The 23,336-nt window shown below is 35.3% G+C and overlaps 1 protein-coding gene across 2 annotated transcripts in view; it reads left to right on the plus strand.

Annotated features, from left to right (window-relative positions):
• Positions 1-22,141, plus strand: part of COPS4 (COP9 signalosome subunit 4) — a 35,238-nt gene extending 13,097 nt beyond the window's left edge. Inside the window, exons 5-10 of one of the 2 annotated variants that reach the window (XM_057728005.1) lie at positions 2,132-2,285; positions 2,444-2,594; positions 10,181-10,351; positions 14,145-14,260; positions 15,934-16,018; positions 21,642-22,141. In XM_057728005.1, the coding sequence (XP_057583988.1) occupies positions 2,132-2,285; positions 2,444-2,594; positions 10,181-10,351; positions 14,145-14,260; positions 15,934-16,018; positions 21,642-21,775 (811 nt within the window). In that variant the 3' untranslated portion in view covers positions 21,776-22,141. The remainder of the gene's footprint in view (positions 1-2,131; positions 2,286-2,443; positions 2,595-10,180; positions 10,352-14,144; positions 14,261-15,933; positions 16,019-21,641) is intronic. The other variant, XM_057728006.1, reaches the window with a different exon arrangement.
• The last annotated feature ends 1,195 nt before the right edge of the window (positions 22,142-23,336 follow it).

Genomic DNA, 23,336 nt, shown 5'->3' on the forward strand with positions numbered 1-23,336 from the left:
TGGGTATTTTTCTCCATCAGAGTTTAGCTAAATGGTTGCAGGAAAGGAGTGGATGAGCTGTTAGGTTTAACCAGCACTTTGATTTTGTCCAACAAGTATGACAAGCATGAGAGGGACAAGGGAGATGAGTGCACATGCAATTCAGTGATGGTAGTGATTGACCATAGGAGTTAAGCTAGGTAAGGAGGGAAGTGAGGCCTTTAAGAGGAAAAATGCAGTGGTTTGGGGTCACTATAGGTTTAGTGCATTGTTGGGTTTGAGATACTGGAGAAAATGAGGTGGAAAAACAATTGGAAAAAATTAAGATGATAGTTTGTAACTCTTATTCAGCCAGTCTTACCTTTGATACGTATATTTAAAAATATTTATAGTTCTTTATGAAACATTCCTCCAAAGTATATTGTACAAGAAGGATGAAGAGTGTGAAACTCTTGGTTGTATCATTAAACACACTTCTTGTTTCAGTTGGCAAGTATAAACATATCAACTGAACGACAAAAAATATTTTCAGTTATTTCTCTACTCTTTTACCAGGTAAATAAGGGATTCATTTTTTGTCTTCATTAATATTTGTGATCATAAGGCAAACAGTACTTCAGGCATCTTGCCTTTTGCACATTTATGAAATTGTTAGACAGTGATGCCCCTTGAAAAAATAACCAGTATATGAAGAAGCCCTCACATGTAGATGTTTAATTTTGTTTTCTAAGGTCTCTGTTAATTTGCGTTTTTTCTTGGATAGTTTGAAAAGGCTGGGGGCTTTCTTAATTGCTTTGGTCTTATTCTGTCTGGAGAATTTCTCCCTAGCACAGAGCAAATGATTTACTTTCATTGGTAGTTGACATAAATATAAAATAAATATTGTTCTTTGTAGTGGTGGTAATTATCATTTTGAGAGTACTGTAACGTTATCTGTGAGGATACCAGGAACTGAAAATTCACTGGTTTTCTAAACAAGTTAAAGTGATTTGGGTAAATTATTGAGAGCTTCTTTAAAAAATGATTCATTCTGATTATGAAAACAATAGTTATAATAGATATACTTGGCATAAAATATGAAAATGCAAAAAAAATGGTGCTGTTTGTAGCAGTTTATGTAAATATGAGTTGTGAATGGAAATAATACAAAATATTAATAATGTATGATTTATGGAAAATTTTGAATTGATATAAACATTTTTGAAGAATTAATTTCAGAGCTGGGGCCAAGTCAGTTGTAAACTCTGTTATTGCCACGTGATGGCACCACTTTTGCTGGTAAATATAATTAATTTTTCTGTGAGGATTGATCTTGAATTATTTGAGTTTTGAATTACATAGAGTCTTCAGTTATGCATTTCTTGCATAAAATGTGCCCGTTGGGATAAGAAGAAAAATGAAAACCACCTGTATTCTCATCACTCAGAGATAATTGCTATTACTATCTTGATATGTGTATAGAAATACATTTTAATGGTGTTTTATGTACTGTTTTATCCAGTTTTTTCACTTAGCAAAAACATGACTTTATCAGAAGTAATTATTATAATAACTGTATAGCATCTATCATCTTTATGTACCACAACTTAATTGATTACCACAAATACCATTATGAGTGATTTCCTTTTTGTTTTTATTGTGGATATTTATGAATAACTTTACAAATGAATATTCCGTACATATATATGTGTGCACATCCATGATTTTTTTTTAAGGATTTATTTTTTAGAGGTAAAATACAGTAGGTAAAGAGTATAATGCATTTTAAAGGATTCAAAGGATAGTTGGAGAACATATTACCAGACTGTTTTCCAGGATGGTTGTAAATGTTCATACATCCCCTGGTAGTATATGATATGCCCCTAAACTGGGCTTTTTTTTTTTTTTTTTTTAAAGATCTTTGACTTGTGAGATTATCTGAGGATTAGAAGGTAAAATAAAACATGAATGATGATAAAAATAATAAAAATTCAATGAAACTTATTTCAGAAATATTTTCTAGCTTATCTGTGTAATATACTACAGTAAAGAAAAGTTTGATTCTCTTATATTCACAGAATATACTTAAGGAAAAAATAACTTATTTCCTACCACCCCCAAAATTTTCTTGTTGAAATATTTAGTCATTCTGTGTCTTTCTGTTACATCCTAGACAGTACAATGTAGATTATAAACTGGAGACTTACCTGAAGATTGCTAGGCTATACCTGGAAGATGATGATCCAGTCCAGGCAGAGGCTTACATAAATCGGGCGTCATTGCTTCAGAATGAATCAACCAATGAACAGTTACAGATACATTATAAGGTAACAGATGAGCTAATTTGGACTTAATTTTGTATTGGAGAATCCTACAGTAATAAGGAGCTCCAGAATATCTGATAAAAGCTGTTATATATTAGAAATTTTCTTTTGCATTTTATATTTAATTTTTCTCCCTAATTGAAACATTTTCCCTCTTATAGGTATGCTATGCACGTGTTCTTGATTATAGAAGAAAATTCATTGAAGCTGCACAGAGGTACAATGAGCTCTCTTACAAGACAATAGTGCACGAAAGTGAAAGACTAGAGGCCTTAAAACACGCTCTGCACTGTACCATCTTAGCATCAGCAGGTAAACATGTCATTTATACTTTAATGAACAGTAAGTTATCTTTGCTCAATAATTTTAGGTTCATTACTATTTGAGGATTTAGCAAAGAACTATTCTTCAAGAGGATGTCTTATTAATACAATTATGGTAAATTTAATTTAAACATTTAAACAATTAAAAACAGCAGATTGCTAACTTAAGACATTTTAAAATATCTATTTATCAGCCTATCACCCACAGGTATTAGGAATGGTTAAGTGAGAATGTGAAGTTTAGTTCTCCTTAAATATACTGAAAAAATGGATATTAAATTAAGTGAGAATTAGACAAAGGGAAATGAAAATTAAAATCTAGAAATGGGTGATGTGATAATGTACTGCTTTGGGGATTTTTTTTTTTTTTAATCTTCAAGGCTCAGTTTTCGACCTAGTGCTTATCTTTTTCTTCAATAAATATAAATAATAAACTATTCTCTGTTCTTTTTACTAAACTGTAGCACGTAAATCATTCAACTTATAAAGCAGGAAAGGGTATTGAGAGGAAATGCTGATGAGTCTAAGCCATGGCTTTTCTAAGTCATTTTGTTAGAATGTCTGTTTTTGAACTGTGTCTAGTTGAGAGTCTAATGACGTGTCCAGACCACACATTTCATTCTCTATGAAACAGTGATCTTATTTTATTTTTATTACTGAAAAGGCAGTACATAAAATGGTACTGCTTTCTCCTCTGAAGAACTATTATTTATTTGTTCTATTTCCTTCAATATAAGTGTATATTCTTTTTTTTTACACACAAATGATAGCATGATATATACACTTTTGCAACTTGCTTTTTTTATGTGGATATTCATCAGTGGTCTTTATATATCAATACATAAAGCTCATTCTTTTTGATTTTCTGTTGTTTGGCTTTATCATAATTAGTCAATTATAAACAATGCTGTAATGATTATACACATATATGAATATATGTATAGGTTAAATTCTTGAATCTAAGGGTACATACATTTAAAATTTTGATAGAAATTGTAAGTTGCCCTTTAATGTTACCCTGTAAATAAGTGTCTGTGTATCTGATTACTCACACACCTTACCAAATTTTTTTTATCCTTGCTAACCTGATAGAAGAAAATATTTCATTCTAGTTTTAATTTGCATTTCATTTATCATGAATGCTCTTGAGCATCTTTTCATGTGTTTAAAAAAATCATTGTTGAAAAACCCATTTTTTTGAGTGAATTATCTGTTTATGTCCATAAGCCATTTTTTGGTGTTTTTATCTTTTTCTTATAAAAGCTCTTCATGTATATAAGAAGTTAACAATTTTTTTCTCCCAATTTATAGTCTATTTTTTGGCTTCATTTATGAAATTTTTTCCATGCAGAAACTTTAAATTTTTATATTGTTAAGTATTTTAATTTTTTATGGCTTCTGGGTTTTGTTGAGTTGCTTAGGTCTTCCCTGTTGTGAAATTACATATTTTAGGTACTTTCATGTTTCCTTCCAGTACTTTAAGTTTTAAAATCGTCTAGTCTCAGGGCTCCTTTAGACTCTGAAAAATTGAGGACGCTAGAGAGCTTTTGTTTATATAGGGTATATGTGTTGATTATCGTATTAGAAATTGAAGTGAGAAATTAAAGAATATTTATTAATTCATTTAAAAGTAACAATAATAGATCTATTACATATAAACATAAATGACATTTTTTATTTTATTTTATTTTTTTTATTTTTTGGTCACGCTGCACGGCTTGCAGGATATAGTTCTCCAACCAGGGATCAAACCCAGGCCCTAGCAATGGAAGTGCACAGCCCTAACCACTGGACTGCCAGGGAATTCCCAACATTTTTATAAAATAGTAACTTTTGCAAAACAAGAAAAGTTAGAGTTGGAATTGTTTCACTTTTGACTTTAAAACTCTTTTCATTTTCTAGCTTAATAGACAAAAACTGAATCCTTAAATATACTTCTGTGCTCAGCCTGTTTTGATATGTTGTTTTAGAGGGAGTGTATGAAGAAAACCCAGCCTCACACAGATATGTAGTTGGAAAAAGGAAGCACGTTTAGTGACTTTTTCAGATGATTGTGGGTATTCATCTTTGATACTACACTTAATTTGACAAGTAGTGTAGTTTCTTATGGGTTTACTGGAAAGTGGCATCTGAAACCATATCAAGGAGCATTTTGCACTCTGTACTGTTAAAATCTTGGTCTGTCTTTCACTTTGATGGATCTTTTACCCATGTAAGATTTGTATCATCATGTATTGGTTGCCTGCAAAATGTTGGTTTGCTGAGTTATGCGGAGCTTCCAAAATATTGATGTGCTTTGTGATACAATATCCAGTATACAATGTATTAACACTGATCTCATCAGAAAAATCTTTAAGTATTGGAAAGCTGTCAGCCACATAGTAGCAGATACAAGTTTTTAAACACATTCTAATTTTTTTCTTTAAAACTTAAATTTTATCAAGGGCAGCAAATGCTGTTGGTTGGTGATAACAGGCTCACTTTGTTTGTTTTTAAGAAAATGTCTGCCAAATACCTAAGTCTGAAAAACCATAATTTGTCAGTTGTTATTTAAGTGAATGTATTCCGTGAAAAAAGAGACTAGTTCAGCTCGCAGTGTTTCCTTGGGACAACCATTATATTTTGGTTTACAGCAGAAGTGCTCTAAGTACATTTCTCATTTTGTCACACAAAATATTAAAAAGGCATGTTCTCAAGTGTCAAGACTTAATAAAAATATTTTTTTACTGCTGCTAGGACATTCTTAAGTGCAGCTGTCTCTTTTGACTGCTGAGTGTGTGGCACAACATAGTTTGCTGCCAGTGCCACTGCCTTGGTTTGTGCTGTGGTGCCAGTAATCTTTGCCACCATTGCTTTTGTACCAGCAGTGCAAGTGTCAACTCAGTGAAGAAGGCAGAGGATGTCTTTGTTATTATAAATTTAGTGTCGACCTCACTGATCCCTTGAAAAGGTCTTGGGGACCCCCTTTCAGAATCGCTGCTTTAGGGTTTCATCTTTTACCTTCATGCTTCCTCCAAGTCAGGATCTCTAATCCGTGCCCCCCAAGAGTAATCACTAGTATAGATTGGTTTTGACCACTTAATTTACCTAGAAATCCTAATCCATTTGGATTTATTTTAGTGTAAGAAATGAGATGTTACACTAAAATGAGAAATTAACATTTGTTTGTTTTTCTAAATGGCTCATTATTTAACCTGGCATTCTTTATTGAATAATCCATCTTTTTTTTCCCCTCTTGATTTGAAGCACATTATAGTAGATTGATTTCTGGACATAGTATTCTGTTCCGTTAATTAGCCTATTTATGAGTATACTAGTACTATGCTCTTCAAATTATTATAGCTTAATCGTGTTTTATTATCTACCAGATCTACTTTCCCTTCATTACTCTTTTTCTAAATTTTGCTGGTTTTTTGTCATATTTGCTTTCTGTCTCACTCTGTCTCTCTCATACACACACACACAGACACACATACACTTTTTGATGTATCATTTCAAAGTAAGTTGTAGGCCATCATGACACTCCCTCTTTATATATAATACATCATGTATCTCCTAAAAATAGGAACATTTTTCCACATAATTGCAATACCATTATCATCCCTAAAAAAATTAACAGTGATTCCACTGTAGAATTTAGCAGCTAGTCCATATTATCACTGCCCCAGTTAGCAAGAATATCTTTTATACCTGCCTTTTTTCCCTTGAACAAGGAGCAACTTCATGTGTGGCATTTGGTGATTATGACTCTTTAGTCTTTAGACTCTATCATTATTATTATTATTATTTTATTTATTTATTTATCCATCCATTTTTGGCTCTGTTGGGTCTTCATTGCTGCACGTGGGCTTTCCCTAGCTGTGGCAAGCAGGAGCTACTCTTCGTTGCGGTGCATGGGCTTCTCATTACAGTGGCTTTTCCTGTTGCAGAGCATGGGCTCTAGGCATGCAGGCTTCAGTAGTTGTGGCATGTGGGCTCAATAGTTGTGGCTCACGGGCTCTAGAGCACAGGCTCAGTTGTGGTGCATGGGCTTAATTGCTCCATGCATGTGGGATCTTTTCAGACCAGGGCACAAACCCGTATCCCCTGCAGGTGGATTCTTAACCACTGCGTCACCAGGGAAGTCCCTAGACTCTTTTAGTCTAGAGTAGTTTCCTCATCCCATCCAACCCCCCCACCTTTACTGTGGTATAGTTGACGTACAACATTGTATAGTTTTCTCACTTAACTTCAAAGTCATAATTTTTTTTTATGTAGGATATCCTTCATCCTAGATTTTTTTAAATTAATTAATTAATTTATTTTATTGGCTGTGTTGGGTCTTTTTTTTTTTTTGCTGTGCGCGGGCTTTCTTTAGTTGTGGTGAGTGGGGGCTACTCTTTGTTGTGGTGCACAGGCTCCTCATTGCTGTGGCTTCTCTCGTTGTGGAGCACGGGCTCTAGGTGCGTGGGCTTCAGTAGTTGCAGCACATGGGCTCAAGAGTTGTGGCTCACAGGCTGTAAAGCGCAGGCTGAATGGTTGTGGCACATGGGCTTAGTTCCTCCGCGGCATGTAGGATCTTCCTGGAACAGGGATCGAACCCGTCACCCCTGCATTGGCAGGCAGATTCTTAACCACTGCCCACCTAGGAAGCCCCTAGATTTTTTAATATATATTATTTATTTATTCTTTAATCCCATACATTTCCTATAAGATAGAGTTGGACAGAGGTTAGATTAAATTCAGGTTAATTTTTTTCTAGAAAGAATACCTTTTAATTATGCTGTGTACTTGCTGTTGAATTACATCAGGGAGTACACGGTGTCAGGTTGTCCCACTGTTAGTGATGCTGAGTTTGTGCATTTGATTAAGATAGAAACTCCATTATAAAGGTACATTGTCCGCTTTGTATTTTGTAAATAATTTGTGGGGTGCTGCTTTGACACTACAAAAATCCTGTTCCCCAAATTCCACTCACATATTCCTTTCCATAATTTAATATCTATTAATAATCCTTGCCTGGATCAGTTATAATATGTATAATATAAAATGAAAATGAAAAATGTTGATTTACTAATTTTTCTGTATTTATTAGCTACTGTTCTTTAGGAGCTTTCCTTTTTACTTCTCTTTTTCTCCTTTTTTCCCCAAATATCAATGTGGATTTTTTCTTAGCTCATTTTTCTACGTGTATAATATACACAGAAAACTGTACATATCAAAAGTGTATGGTTTGATGAATTGTCACAAATGAACACCATCACATAATCAGCATCCAGAACAGGAAACGCAGTATTACCAGCACCCTGAAATGTTCTGTCCTGCTTTATCCTAACCACTAGCCCCAACCCCCATCCCCCAAAAGCAATCATTAGTATATATTAGTTTTGCCTACTCCTTATACTTATATAAATGAAATCATATAGTATATATACTCTTGTCTTGCCTCTTTTGCTCAACTTTGTGAAATTTGGCCACATTGTTACATGCAGTTTCTTCATTTTCATTGTTATGTGGTATCCCATTATGTGAATATACCACAATTTGTTTATCCTATTGCCTTCTTATTAGCTATTAGTAATAGTACTGCTATGAACATTCCTGTATATTTAACTCAGTTTTTTATTGATTCAGTGTGTTACAATAAATTATAGTTGTTACTCTTTTTGATGCTCAAATTATCCCAAGTATGACCGTATTATGTCTTTTTTGACATGGCCCCATTAGTCTTTGATTACTTGCCTGAAACACAGCATAAAAAGATGCCTTAGGCTCCTTTTATATTTTCCCTGCCCTAGATGTGCAATCAGCTGTTTTTTGAGGATCTCTAGTTCCTATTTATTTTTATTTTTGCTGCATTGGGTCTTTGATGCTGCACACGGGCTTTCTCTAGTTGCAGTCAGCGGAGGCTACTCTTCATTGCAGTACATGGGCTCCTCATTGCAGTGGCTTCTCTTGTTGCAGAGCAGTGGCTCTAGGGTCACGGGCTTCAGTAGTTGTGGCACACAGGCTCAATAGTTGTGGCTCTTGGGCTCCAGAGCGCAGGTTCAGTAGTTGTGGCGCACGGGCTTAGTTGCTCCACGGCATGTGGGATCTTTCCGGATCAGGGATCAAACCCATGTCCCCTGCATTGGCAGGTGGATTCTTAACCACTGCGCCACCTAGGAAGTCCCTCTAGTTCCTCTTAATGAGGATAGCAAGCTCAGGATACTAGATATGCTCATTGATGCTGGGTGTCATTGTCATTAGGCTCTTTCAGAATATAGAGCTAAAAATAAATTTAAAAAGAAGTTTGTTCATAGTATTATTTCTATTAGTTCAGGTTTTAATATCAGTTGTCAAGTATTTTTTCACCATTTAAAGGTGCTTGAAGGTATAAATTGAAACTATGAAAATCAAGTTTCCCATTTGAGAAATGTTTGTTCATCGTTTATAAATTATTTTATTATTACCAAAAGAATGCACGTTCATTGTAGAAATACAGATAAGAAGAAAATAACAATTAGCTATAATTCGAACTACTTGTAACATTTTGGCATATAGTTGGCTCTTCATATCCAGGGTTTCCACATCCTCAGAGTCAACCAATTGTGGATTGAAAATATTTTGGGGAAAAAATTCTGGAAAGTTCCAAAAGCAAAACTTGAATTTGCTGGCACCAGCAACTATTTACATAGCATTTACATTATATTAGGTATTATGTGTAATCTGGAGATGATCTAAAGTATAGGGGAGGATATATGAAGGTAATGCAAATACATCATTTTACATAGGTGACTTTTGCATCTGCAGATTTTGATATTTATGGGGAGTCTTGGAACCAATCCCTGTTAGATGCTGAGGGAATGATTGTATATCATAGTCTTCACAAATGAGTATACAGTTGGTCCTTGTTATTCACAGATTCCAGATTTGTGAATTTACCTACTTGCTAAAATTTGTCACCCCCAAATCAATACTGAGGTGCTTTTACAATCATTTGTAGCCATGTGCTGAGCTTCAAAAAATTTGAGTCCCCCTATTTTTGTTTCTAGCTGGGATTGAACAAGGTAATGCTCTACCTTGTTTCACCTCTCATACTGTAAACAAGTGTCCTTTTTGTGGTCTATTTAATACCACATTCTTCACATTTTCATGCACTTTGTTGGTAGTTTTGCTGTTTAAAATGACCCCTAAGCATACTGCTGAAGTACTGTCTTGTATACGTAAGTGTGGGAAGTCTGTGATGTGCCTTATGTGTTAAGTTAGATAAGCTTCAAGAGTTATAGTGTAAGCCATGAATTCAGTGTTAATGAATGAACAATATATATTAAATATGGTGCCTTTAAACAGAAATACACAAAACAAGGTAACATATTGACCAGCTGCCAAAAATGTTGTGACCAGAGACTCACAGGAACCTAACCCTATATATCCCCTAGGAGCAGCAGTTGAGTATTCACTAATTCAGTGTTGGCAGCAAATTTATAGAACATAACTACCACAGATAACGAGAATCAATTGTATATTTTAGTAGGCAAAAAATGGAGTCATAAGATTGTTTTTCATTGAAAAAATAGATTGTGAGAATATTTGATGCTCATTTGTTTCCCCTAGGACAGCAGCGTTCTCGGATGCTGGCTACTCTTTTCAAGGATGAAAGGTGCCAACAACTTGCTGCTTATGGAATCCTAGAGAAAATGTACCTAGATAGGATAATCAGAGGAAATCAACTTCAGGAATTTGCTGCCATGCTGATGCCTCACCAGAAAGCAACTACAGCTGATGGTAATGATTGCTTCTTATAAGTATGTGGTAGTAAATATTCAGTTCACACTAGTGGAACGTTTGTTAGATTTGAAGCATCTTGACATCTTTCTGTAATATTTTTATATAACACTTGATTTAAAAAAGGAATATTGACTGAGGATGAATATTATACATGGATATGAGTTTGAAGTATAAGAGTAGCCGTACTGGAAAGCATTTCGTGGAATAAAGTATTTTTTGGAAACTGTAAGGGCAGATTTATAGGTTAGGCTTTTTTTTTTTTTTTTTTGGCACACGGGCATAGCTGCTCCGTGGCATGTGGGATCTTCCTGGAGCAGGGATCGAACCCATGTCCTCTGCATTGGCAGGCATATTCTTAACCACTGCGCCACCTAGGAAGCCCAGCTTAGGCTTTTATAGTGCCTGGTTTTTTAAAAACTGAAACCATTTGATAAGTACCTTAATTAATCTTAAACATCAGTTTATAACAGCATAATTATCCAGTCCTTCTTTAGATAGAGCAAAATTTGGCACAGTAGCTTGCCCAAGGTTATTATGGGGAAAGTGTTTCCAATAAAATAGAACTTGGTGTCTTGTTTCCTAGTGTTTGCTTAAGTCAGACTGCTTTTGCTGGGGAAGAATTTTTTAATAGATGCTTATTCATAACATCGATTATTTTATGTATGATTATCTACAGAGGTTTTAAAGTAGCTTATAACAGTAACACACATTATAATAAACATATAGAGATAGACCACCAGAGACATGGAAAAGGTCAAGACAAACATGCAGATCTGTCAGACTCATCGCCTTGGATTCACTGTCATCCCATATTGAAGAGAATCTAGCTGTAAAGAATTATTTATGTAAGATTTAGGTGAAAGGTTTATACCTCCCCAGTCTTACTGCCCTGAGTTAAACCAGATCATTGAAGCAATTCTATCCACCTATTGAATTTCTTTTATTTAATTATACTTTAAGAAGCAAATCAATTGCTTATTATCTTTCTGTTTGAAAGAGATATTTATTATATAGGATATTCTTTATGCAGATCCTCCAAAAAATTCTTTTTCAGTCTTAGGATTAGTTGTGATTCTCCTGAGGAATTGATTTGTATCTTATTTAAACACTGTGAGTTGATAAACTGGCTTTCTTAATTTGATGGGCAGCTAGAAAGTTTAAAAAATTAAACTTGTAGCCCACCAGTAATGTGCGTGTTTTGATTTTTGCTATTCTTTTTCTTTTTAACTTTTAAATTTTCTTGTCTTCTGTGTATTCTGAGCAGCTTTAAATAAATTCTTTTGCAAGAAGATGTCTGACAAACAAATTAAAAGCTGGATAAATAAGAAAAAGTTTCCAGAATTGATGTAGTTGAGCTTCAGATTTGACTTTGAGCTTTCTGGCCATGAAAAAAAAAAAAGATAACGTCAAATAATTCTTTTCTCAAACAAGGGCTGCTCACTAGGATCTCTGAGAATGCAAATGATTTTCAAATTTCTCACAGGAGACTATGTATTGATATATAGAACAGGCATTTTGTCTTCTTCCTCTTCCATTTTAGATGTTATTGCTTTCTTTATCTTTCTTGGATATCTTTGTTTATGGTCATCACAACCCTAGGCTAGCAATCTTGATACATAGTTTTGTTGTTGTTATTGTTACAATTAGTGGTTTTAGTACATTCTCAGATTTTTACAATGTTACTACTAGTCTGCTTTCTGCTTTATGGATTTGCCTGTTCTGAATATTTCATACAAATAGAATCATACAATATATGATCTTTTGTGACTGGCTTCTTTCACTTACGTAATGTTTTCAAGGTTCATTCTTGTTGTGTGTATCAGTACTTCATTCCCTTTTATGGCCAAATAACGTTCTGTTAACCACATTTTATTTCTTCACCAGCTAATGGACGTTTAGATTATCTTCACTATTTGGCTATTAATAATGCTGCTGTGAACATTCATGTAAAATTTTTGTATGGACATAGGTTTTTAATTCTCTTGGATGTATACCTAGGAGTGGAATTACTGGGTCATATGGTGACTCTATGTTTAGTCTTTTTAAGAGCTGCCAGACTGTTTTCCAAAGTGCCTGCACCATTTTACATTCCTGCCAGCTGTGTGTAAGGATTCCAATTTCTCCATATTTTCTCCCACACTTCTTATCTTCTGTCTTTGTGATTTAGTCATCCTAGTGGATATGAAGTTGGTATCTTATTGTGGTTTTGATTTACATTTCCCTGAGGGCTAATGATGTGAAGCACCTTTTCATATGCTTATTGGCCACTTTTAAATTGGGTTATTTGTCCTTTTATTATTGAATTGTAAGAATTCTTTATATATTCTAGATCTCATCGTTTTCAGATAAATGATTTGCAGATATTTACTCCAGTTCTGTATGTTGTCTCTTCACTTTGTTGATGGTATCTTTTGAAACACAAAAGTTACTAATTTTGATGAAGTCCAATTTATATTTTTTTCTTTTGTTGCTTGTGCTTTCATTGTTGTATCTAAGAAACAATGGCCTAATCCAAGGTCATGAAAAGTTGTTCTGTTTTCTTCTGTAAGTTTTATAATTGTAGCTCTTACATTTAGGTCTTCGATTCATTTTGAGTTAATTTTTGTATATGGTGTAAAGTAGGGGTACAACTTTATTATTTTGCATGTGAACATTCAGTTGTCCCAGCACTATTTGTTGGAAAGGCTCTTGTTTCCCACTGAATTGCCTTGGCATCTTTGTTGACAATCAGTTGACTGTAAATGTGAGTTTATTTCTGGATTCTGAATTCTATCCCATTATTCTGTATGCCTGTCCTTATGCCAGTACACACTGTCTTGGTTGTTATATCTTTGTAGTAAGTTTTGAAATCAGAAAATTTGAGTCTTCCAGCCTTGTTCTTTTTCAAAATTGTTTGGGCTCTTCTGGGTCCTTTCAATTTCCATATGAACTTTAAGATCAGCTTCTTCTGGGAAGCTAGGATTTCGATAGGGATTGCACTGAATCTGTAGATCAATTCAGGGAGTGTTGCCATCTTAACAATATTAAGTCTTCCATATTTTCCTATTTATTTAGGTCCTTATATTGGAAAGTTGCTTAAAAGTTCTCATCACAAGAAAAAAATTATAACTGTGTGAAGTGATGACGTTAATTAATTAAACTTATGGTGGTAATCATTTCACAATATATACATATATCAACTCACTATGTTGTATATCTTAAAACTGGAAAGGAAACAAAAAGAATTGGGTGAGCCCAGCAGTCTAACACCTTCAGGATGGGGCCTTAGGTCCATAACTTTGTCAGGCCCTGTATTATCTTACTTAAGGGAGGATCCTATGCCTGACATCTCATGAAGGGATCCTGCTTTCCAAACATTTCTTAAGTTTGCCTCAGAGTAAAGTGCTTGTGAAGTGCTCAGAGGAGTAGAGATATTTCCATTGAGCAGCATGTTTTGACTTATCAAGCTTGCAGAACAGGTTGCATGATTGTTTTGTTGCTGCTTGCTATTAAAAGTTTGTGCTTATAGAAAGAAAAGTTAATGAATCTGATAGCTAGTGCAAGGAAGCAAAACCCCAAACCCAGAGGATTAAATCTGTTCAGCTAGTTAGTAACTACTTGCCAATCATTTTCTAAATATTATTTGTATTTAGTTGTACATTATTCAGAATGTATCAAATAAGGCATTTTGGTTACTTTTAAAATTTTGAAAGGAATAAAGACAATGATTATAAGTTATTACATGCCTAGAAAATTTTCAACAAGATGTAAAACTAGTTTCGAAATTATAACTTTCTTATTTATATTTAAGGTTCTAGCATCTTGGACAGAGCTGTTATTGAACACAATTTATTGTCTGCAAGCAAATTATATAATAATATTACCTTTGAAGAACTTGGAGCCCTTTTAGAGATTCCTGCAGCTAAGGTATTTTCTTATTTCCAATACATAAAAAGGAAGTTAAGAGACTAAATTATTGATATAAAGGGAAAATAAAATATATACGGTTGGACCGCCATATCTGCGGATGCAAAATGTGTGGATATGGAGGGCCAACTGTATTCATTGTACTACCCCATTTTATAGAAGAGTCTTGAGCATCCGTGGATTTTGGTATTTGTGGGGGCTCTGGGAACCAATCCCCGGTGGCTAGCGAGGGTTGACCATAAGTGATAAATATTGGTAGTTGCAACAAAAATATACATAAAAAGCCTCAGGTAAATGGAAATAAATGATTTAAATGTTAAAATAGTACTATAATGGAATTGTCTTTGGTTTTGGGTTTTTTAAAGTTGTATTTTATGGTAAGGTGACCTAGAATGGAAATCTTAAAAGGGTTCCAGGTTGTGATACCCATTTTGTAAGAATATCTTTGTTTAGTATCTGTTTAAATGCACTTCATAGTGGTTTCTGATTTTTAACTAACATTTGATCTATGCCTTAATTCTTTTTTCTGCCCTAGATTGACTCAAAGGTTAAAAAGTTCATCTCTTTGAGAGAATGACTGTGGTAATACTTTAGGCTATTCTATTGTAACTTCTGTGCTTGATTTAATTTAAGAAGTTGATTGAGTTATTAGGGAGTTAATTTCATTCTTAGTCATGATAGGGTTTGGTTGGCTATGTGTAAATTCCAAAAAAGTACCAGTAGTATTTAGAAGGTATTTCAGGTATCATCTATAAAACATTCTCATAATTTTAAGTAGTAAAAGCAAGCAATCAACCTTACTTTTACCTAGCTTATAGAACTTAAACTGTGTAGTTATGGTTACATCCCTTTTTATCTGTTAGTGAAATTTTAATTTAGTATTTTCTAACACAGTTCCTTTACATGTACGCATTCAATACACAGTAAAGGAAATGGAACAATTTTGGAACCAAGGCTTCAGTTACCATTAAAAGATGCTTTCTTCTTAGGCTTTGAGGTATGATCCCTTGCTGAGACTTAGGGAAGTGAATGTATTTTTAACAATAAATGCTAGTCGCAGTCTGTTCAAGAGTGATTTAGGGTTGATTGTGAAGATGGTCAGAATTACTAAAACAATTGTCAAAACCCAGTTTGCTTAACAGACAATAAATGTGAAGTATGTCTTTAGGAATTAGGTAGAGGACCTTTTGCTCCCCTTTCTCTTTTAAATCTTTTCATTTCCCTTTTAAATTTGAACATTATTCCTCCTTTCAATTTTTTCTTCAAAAATATCACTGACTTAAAGAGTTTGGGGGGTGATAAACACTGTGCAAATTGAAATAAGAAAAGCTAGGGATTTTTTTGAGGTGTGGATCCCAGTGAGAGGAAAATTGTGTTTGCTTTTGAGCAGAGAGAAAAGTTGGTAAGAAGGCTAGATTCTTGTTTAAAATCTTACAACAAGAAAAACAGATCTCAATTAACTTAAAATAATGGATTGTAACCCAGAAAGAATTGGGGGGGGTATAATAGACAGATTGACAAGATTTACCCTTGTAATGAATGGCAGATGAACATGTATGTAAAGCTTAGCGATGGGTAGCTGAACCAAGAGCTTTCAATTCTCTTGGTGAGAATATGTGAATAACTAGATATGATAAAGTGTCTAAGAATTTATTGTTGTTTTTTTTAAACAGGCAGAAAAGATAGCATCACAAATGATAACAGAAGGACGTATGAATGGATTTATTGATCAGATTGATGGAATAGTTCATTTTGAAAGTAAGGAGTTTTGCTTGTTTATATCATAATGAAATGGCAGTGAAGTGTTGTATATTTGTGATTAAAACATGTTCAGTAATTTCCCCTGACCCAGAATCTTACTGTTGGAATGGGCTTATTTCCCGAAGAAATAATTTAAAATAATTTTTATGAACTTATATTAATGAATCTAATTAATGCAGCATTTTCTATGCTGTGGAAAAATTTGAAACTGGAATTGTTATATTAATTCACTCGTTTACTTACCAAACATTCATTGACCACATACCATGTATGGGACATATAGAAATGACAGTTGCATTTCCTGTTCAGCAGCTCACTAAACTGATGGAGGCAGACAGATAAGTAGATCTCTTGACTTTTTCATTGTCTAATACCTCCTCAGCCCCTCTTCCCACCTCATTTATGCCCTGGACCTTACTGTACCCAGAACCATTCCACTTGTACAATTTTAATTTGAAGTATCCCACTCTGACCATGGCCTTTTCCCAGTCTTTCTAGTGGTCTTTTTCAGGTACTTCTACCTCACCTCTTCCTTGACTCTGGAAGCTCTGGTCTATTGACTTTCACTTTCTTTCAGTCAGCTCAGCCCTTTTTTAATCTTTATTGTTCTTCCTATCCAGCTTAGATTTCATGATTCATCATTTCAATTACTCTTTTACGGATGCCCCAGAACACTTGCCTGCTAACTTTTAGTTCCTGCTGTCCAGCAAAACTTCACCTTGAATGAACCCATGCTCCATCTTTTCCATGCCTGTACTTGAGTAGCTAACTAATGTTGCTGGAGAAGAGTCAGAGCACCAGGCAGATTGATACCACTGCAAATTCAAGGTCCTGGGTTCTCGACACTGGGATTCTTGATACATTCTCTAGTCAGCTTTTTCCCTACTCTGCAATGCTATTTCAGATTTCGTTTTCCTAAGTCTCTTGACTTTTCTCCTCCTTCCCTTTTAGGAGAAAACCTTGTTTCCTATTTCACAGGGAGAAGAGAAAAAAAAGAGCTATCAATGGAAAATTAACTTCTTTATCAGATTTATAAACTCCTAAATGTTAAATATAGATCTAATTCTGTCTTTTTCTTCCTTTGTGTTATGTTGGAGATGGTTTTCATCTCTCTCTACAGTTCTTCGTCTTGTACTTTGGATTCTTCCTCTGAACTCTGCCACTGCCTGCCCCCAAAAAGAAATCTTTTTTAGGAACCTGAGCTTAGCAATTACTTTGTCTGTTTTCATCCTTATTTTTCTCTGTTGGCGTCTTTCTATCAATATTTAAACATACTCAGATCTCTTCCATTTTAACAAAAATCCTTTTACCTTTCAGGCTTCGTCTTGACTTTTCAACATATCGAATAAGGTTGATCACTCACTCCTTTTTGACTGCCTCCCCCCCCAGCCATCTTGACTTCTGTCATCTCCTTCTCCCTCTTCTGCTTTCCCTCCTGTTTCTCCAGGTATCCTTCCCAGTCATCCTTTGTAGGTTCTGTAGTGCTTTAAATTTAAATATTGGGGTTGCTTAGGACTTACTCCTCGGCCTTTTTCTCCTCACTCTATTAAGTTGTTCTAGGTAACCTCATCTAGTCCCACTGATTCAGTTACCATCTCTATGCAGACAATGCTTAGATTTCTAGTGTAAATTTCTCTTCTGAGTCCCAGATTCAGCAGCTCTAATTGGCGAATAGGTGTTTCCCACCTGATTGCTTCATGGGTGTCTCAAAATGAATATATCCCAAACTGAACTCATTATCTCCCCTCCCCACCTGTCTCCCCAACCAACCAACCAACCAACCAGCCATCCAGCCATCCAAAAACTACACTGCTCACTTTCTCCAGAATTCCTTATCCTTGACCCCTTCTCTTCTTCACTGCCCAGAATCCTTTGAATTTTACCTGCTAGAGTATCTGGAATCCATGTACTTTTCTTCATTTCTTACTGTCACCAGCCTGTTCTGAACCCCCATTCTGGGCTTAAGAAATAGCCTCTTAACTTTTTTTTCTTATATCTACAATTGCTCTTTTCTAGTCCGGTTGCCCTAGTGTAGCCAGAGGGATTGTGATCTTTTAAAAGTGTGAACAAACAGAAAAAAGAAATAAAAACCAAATTATTAAATGTTACTCTCTCCTTTGACATGCTAATAAGTGGCTTCCACATTGCTTGTAGAGTACAATTCTACAAAGTCTCCAAAAGGTCCTGCATGATCCTTTATGGCTTTCTCTTTCCAATCCAGCCCACAGGTCTTTTTGTTTTTTCCAGCATTGTAAATTCCTTCCCACTTTAAACATTCTGAAATAGCCATCCCTCTCCACAACCAGCTTCTCTCGCCATCTTCTATTTGTCTCCGTGTCTTAATTTGAACAGTGTTAATCAATAATGATTTTCCCGACTCCCCAGGTTAGGTATGGCTTTAAGTTATACATTCTTGTCACCCTGAATTTCTTCCTAGCATTAATCATAATTATTTCCATTTTGGTAGCTATTTGTCTAAATGTCTGTTTCTGTTACCAAGTTCAGCTTCCTAGTGGTAGATATTAAGTGTCTCTTGTTCTCCATGGTATGTCCAACATCTTTTTTCCAGTGCCTTGCATGTTGTAAGTGAGAAATAAATAATTATTGAATAAGCAAACACAGTATATGATGAATAGTATAGCAGAGGGGTCACCAAGTAAAAGCACAATTTAAATTAATGTATACCAACTTGATAGAATATGGGCTATTTTCCTTTATAATTTTCTTAGATTTAAAAATTGCAGTGTGAATCTGCTCACGAGTAAAACATTATAAGGATGAATAAAGGAAGAGTCTGTACTGTCTTTCCACTTTCACTTACGTTCCTTTAATCCCAGCTGCCTGGCATAACTAATGTCAGTCTAAAGTCTTCTGTGCCTTTCTACATGCTTATATAGATAAGTAAAAACATGTAGAGATTTTTTTAAGTGGCATTATACTTTAAAGTACATAGTGTTCTACAAAGTGTTTTTTGTTTATTTGTTTGGGTTTTTTTTTGGCCACACCAGGAGGCACGTGGAACTTCCCCCAACAAGGGATTTAACCTGTGTCCCCTGCAGTGGAAGCTCAGAGTCTTCCACTGGACCACCAGGGGAGTCCCAAAGTGTTGTTTTTTTGTTCTTTTGGTTTTTTTTTTAAGTTAATGTACTGTGAACGTATTTTCAAGTCACTAGATACAAATTGATTTGTTTTAATAGCTGCATAATATTTCATGGAGTTCAACTATTCACCTGTTGATGGACATTCAGGTGGTTTCCTTGTGCATATCTTTATATACTGGGACACAGTTCTACAGAACAGAGTCTCAGAAGTTGCATACTTTGCATCAGAGGATATATGTGTTTTGATTCTTAATAGCTACTGCCAGTTTGCTTTCCAGAAAGGTGTAGCCATTTATACTTCCACCAGTATGAGAGAATGAATCTTTAACAGCTGGATATTCTTCTTCTTTTTATCTTTTGCTAATTGTTGGGGGGGGGCGGGTACTGCACTATTGTTTTATTGTGCATTTCCTTGGCACTAGTGAAGTTTAAGATCTTTCAGTGTATTGGCCCTTAGCATTTCCTCTTCTGTGAATTGATGTTACTTTTTCTTGTCTATTTCCTTCTTTCCCCCTCCACACCCTTCCTATCTGTGTTACAGATATTTTTCTTATTGTGTCAGTTGTGTTTCTGTAAGGCAGTGTGTACCATAAACACGTTTAAAAGGTTTTTTGCAGCCAATGTCCATTTTTAATTTTATGGTTTTTGTGTTTTTTTGAATTGATTAAGAAAGTCTCCCACATGTTGGGATAAAATTAATATTTTCCTAAAATTTCTTCTAATATTTTATTTATTGTCTTATATTTAGAAATTTAATCTGTCTGCAGTTCATTTTTTTGTATAATTTTAAGGCATGGTCTAGTTTTTTTTTTTAGGTGGATTGCCAGTTATGCAAATACCATTTATTAAATAAAACATCCTTTCTGGTCTTTGGTGTATATTAGGTTCCACACATACGTTTGGATCTATTTTTGTACTCTGTTTGGTTCCATTGATCTGTAACTATATTAGGTAACAAATTTATAGTAAATTTTACTGTTGATAAAGCAACCCCTGCTCCTCCATTTTTAAAAAAAAATTTGTTTATTATTTATTGGCTGCATTGGGTCTTCATTGCTGCACACGGGCTTTCTCTAGTTGTGGAGAGTGGGGGCTGCTCTTCCTTACGGTGCGGTGGCTTCACATTGCTGTGGCTTTTCTTGTCGCGGAGCACGGGCTCTAGGCATGCTGGCTTCAGTAGTTGTGGCACATGGGCTTAGCTGCTCCGCGGCATGTGGGATCTTCCCTGCTCAGGGATCAAACCCGTGTCCCCTGCATTGGCTGGCGGATGCTTAACCACTGCGCCACCAGGGAAGCCCCCTCCATTTTTTAATTGAGTTGAAATTCACATAACATGAAGTTAATCATTTTAAAGTGAAAAATTATCATTTAGTATGTTTGCAATGTTATGCAACCACTGTCTCTACCTAGTTCCAGAAGTTTCATCTTCCCAAAAGGAAATAGCATGCTTCTTAAGTAGTTACTCCTTAGAGCTCTTTCTCCAACCTCTGGCAACCACTTTCTATTCTTTCTCTGTGGATTTACCTGTTCTGAATATTTGATATGAATGAAACCATACAACATGTGACCTTTTAGCTTCTTTCACTTAACATAGTGTTTTCAAGTTTCAGTTGTGTTACAGTGTGTGGTTGGTACTTCATTCCTTTTTAAGGCTGAATAATACTCAACTGTGTAGATATACCATAATCCTGCCCCTGATTTTAATTTTAAAAATTATTTTGGCTATTCTCTGCATTGGCAGGAGGATTCTTAACCACTGCGCCACCTAGGAAGCCCCTTGGCTATTCTCAAACATAAATTTTTCCATATTAACTTTAATAATTTTGTCTTGTTCAGAAAGCAAAACAGAGAAAAGGGGGATTGTTCAGAAATTTCTTTAAATTTATATAGTAATAGGAAAGGACTGATATTTTTATGATATTACATCTTTCCCTATGGGAATGTGATTTGTGTCTACTCAAGTTATTTTATGTCCTTTATTAAGATTTTATAGTTTTTTTCCTTCATTAATTCTGTGCCCATATTTGTAAATGTTGGTGCTGTTTTGAATTGGATTTTCCTCCTAGTTTTTCATTTCTAACTGCATATTGCTGGTATAGTGAAAAGACTACTGCATTATGAGGTTTTTTGTTTGGGGTTTAAATATTAAAATATTCTTTAGAGTCAAGTAGAGACAGCCTTGAATATATAAATAGATTTTTTTCCCCAGTAGGTGGCAGTGTCTTATGAAGCAGTAAACATTGGTGATGAAACAGTTTCAGTGAAGTTGTCTTATTGTTGCGGTTGAGGTGGTTTGGTTGGCTGGTTGTATTTTGTGTATGTTTTTTTGTTTTGTTTTATACTTTGTGCCAGTGATTGGGGTACTTTTCTTAACTATTGTTTAATTAGCTTAATTTTATCAGCCAAGATTTTTGGAGTAAACTTAAAAATCAGTGTTACTGTATTTATCTGCTAATTCACGTTCACTATGGTTGCAAAGGAGCAATTTCACCTTTGTACATTATCCCTTTCGTCTTTAGCACGAGAAGCCCTGCCAACATGGGACAAACAGATCCAGTCGCTGTGTTTCCAGGTGAATAACCTTTTGGAGAAAATTAGTCAGACAGCACCAGAATGGACAGCACAAGCCATGGAAGCCCAGATGGCTCAGTGAATCTTGCAGACCTTCTGTGCACACTACATCTTTTTCCATGTTGTACAGAGTAATTTCACTATCTCTGAAAAGCATTTGCATCATGACCTTACATATTTCAACCCCTTTTATGCTGGATTCTATTTAAAGAAGACATTATTAGAGCAAGAAGTGCAAGTGTTGAAAAATATGTAGTTCCCATTTATTCAGGGTCTCTGTGTATCAAGCTAACTCAGATGTTTTGAAAGCTTTTTCTTCAAACAGAGTAAGTGAAGTATCTGTGACTAAAAAGTTTGGGATTTGTGATAACTTTGTAGTCATGTAAAACTTAAGTGCTTTGTGCCTCTCCACACATGGTTATTCTAATAAATGGAGAAGTGAGCCAAATAAAAGTAGTACTTTGTTTTTAATTAGTGAACAGTGTTTTGTTCCTTTTTCCTTTCGATTAAGCAGACAATTATTTATACCATATGCAGGAAATGCAAAGATAAGCCAAAAAGCCTGTTCTCCAGGCATTCACAGAGTCACAGAGCCAAGAGTCAATTCATGAAATACCTGTAGCTGTACCAAGTGCAAGAGCAGACAGGGAGGAGCTTTTAATTTAGCAGAGAGAGATCAGGGAAGACTCCTCAGGAAGGATTATTTCAGCCTCTTGTTATAAAGAAAATGGGGAAGGACTTTTAAAAAAGAGTTTGTAGGCAACTACTAGTTTCAGCTCCAACATGTAAGGAGCTGAAGTCGCTCCATCCTCATAGCAAGAAAATGGCTGAACAGGCAGAAAAATCAATGCCTTTTCTTAGATCCCGCAGAGAATTGAGGTCATAGGACAAGCCACCACTCCCAAAACTGGAGAAATAGGCAGATAGAATCACAGTAGAGATCAGTTTACCAGGAGCAGACCTGCTTGGGCCAATAACTGATATGAACAGTGAAATGGTAACTTTGACAAATTACTAGAGGCTAACTGGCAGTTAAAACCCCAATCTTAGGAGAACCCCCACACTTTCTGGAATTTACCCCCAGGAACTCTACCAAGTTCTCTTGATTAAGATCAAGGATCCCCTTGTGTTTCAAGGGAGGGGAAAGTAACTATTTTGAGAAACACCCAGATCATTTTCCATGACAAACGCCTGCCCTCTGACGGAAATTGCTCTATCAGAGCCTTATCTCACCTGGGGAAAAGCCAGTTAGGCAATTTCAGCCCCCTTTAGCCTTCTTGTGTCATGGGAGAAGAGAAAAAAATGTCTTAAGAAATATTTCTGAAGGTCACAGCCCAGGGACCCAGGCCAAATAAAAGACAGAGATATAAGATTATTGAATGCTTCCCAAATACCCTTCCACCATGACAACAGAGTTCTAGTGTAGTATCTGTGGATTATGACTGAGAGCTCCAAGACAGACTCTTTAAGAACAAATTCTTAGGGAAAAAAACGCAACAGAGAAGAAGACAGACAAGGAAAATAGAGGAAACAAGCCTCTGCGACTTACAGCTACAGAAAAGCGCTGTCACACAGTTAAATGCTGCCTAACTCCTATCCAGATTAACATAAAACCTGTACTAAAGGCATAATTGCCTCGGTTC

Source organism: Hippopotamus amphibius, chromosome 3 (genome assembly GCF_030028045.1).
Source record: "Hippopotamus amphibius kiboko isolate mHipAmp2 chromosome 3, mHipAmp2.hap2, whole genome shotgun sequence".
Lineage (NCBI taxonomy): Eukaryota > Metazoa > Chordata > Mammalia > Artiodactyla > Hippopotamidae > Hippopotamus > Hippopotamus amphibius.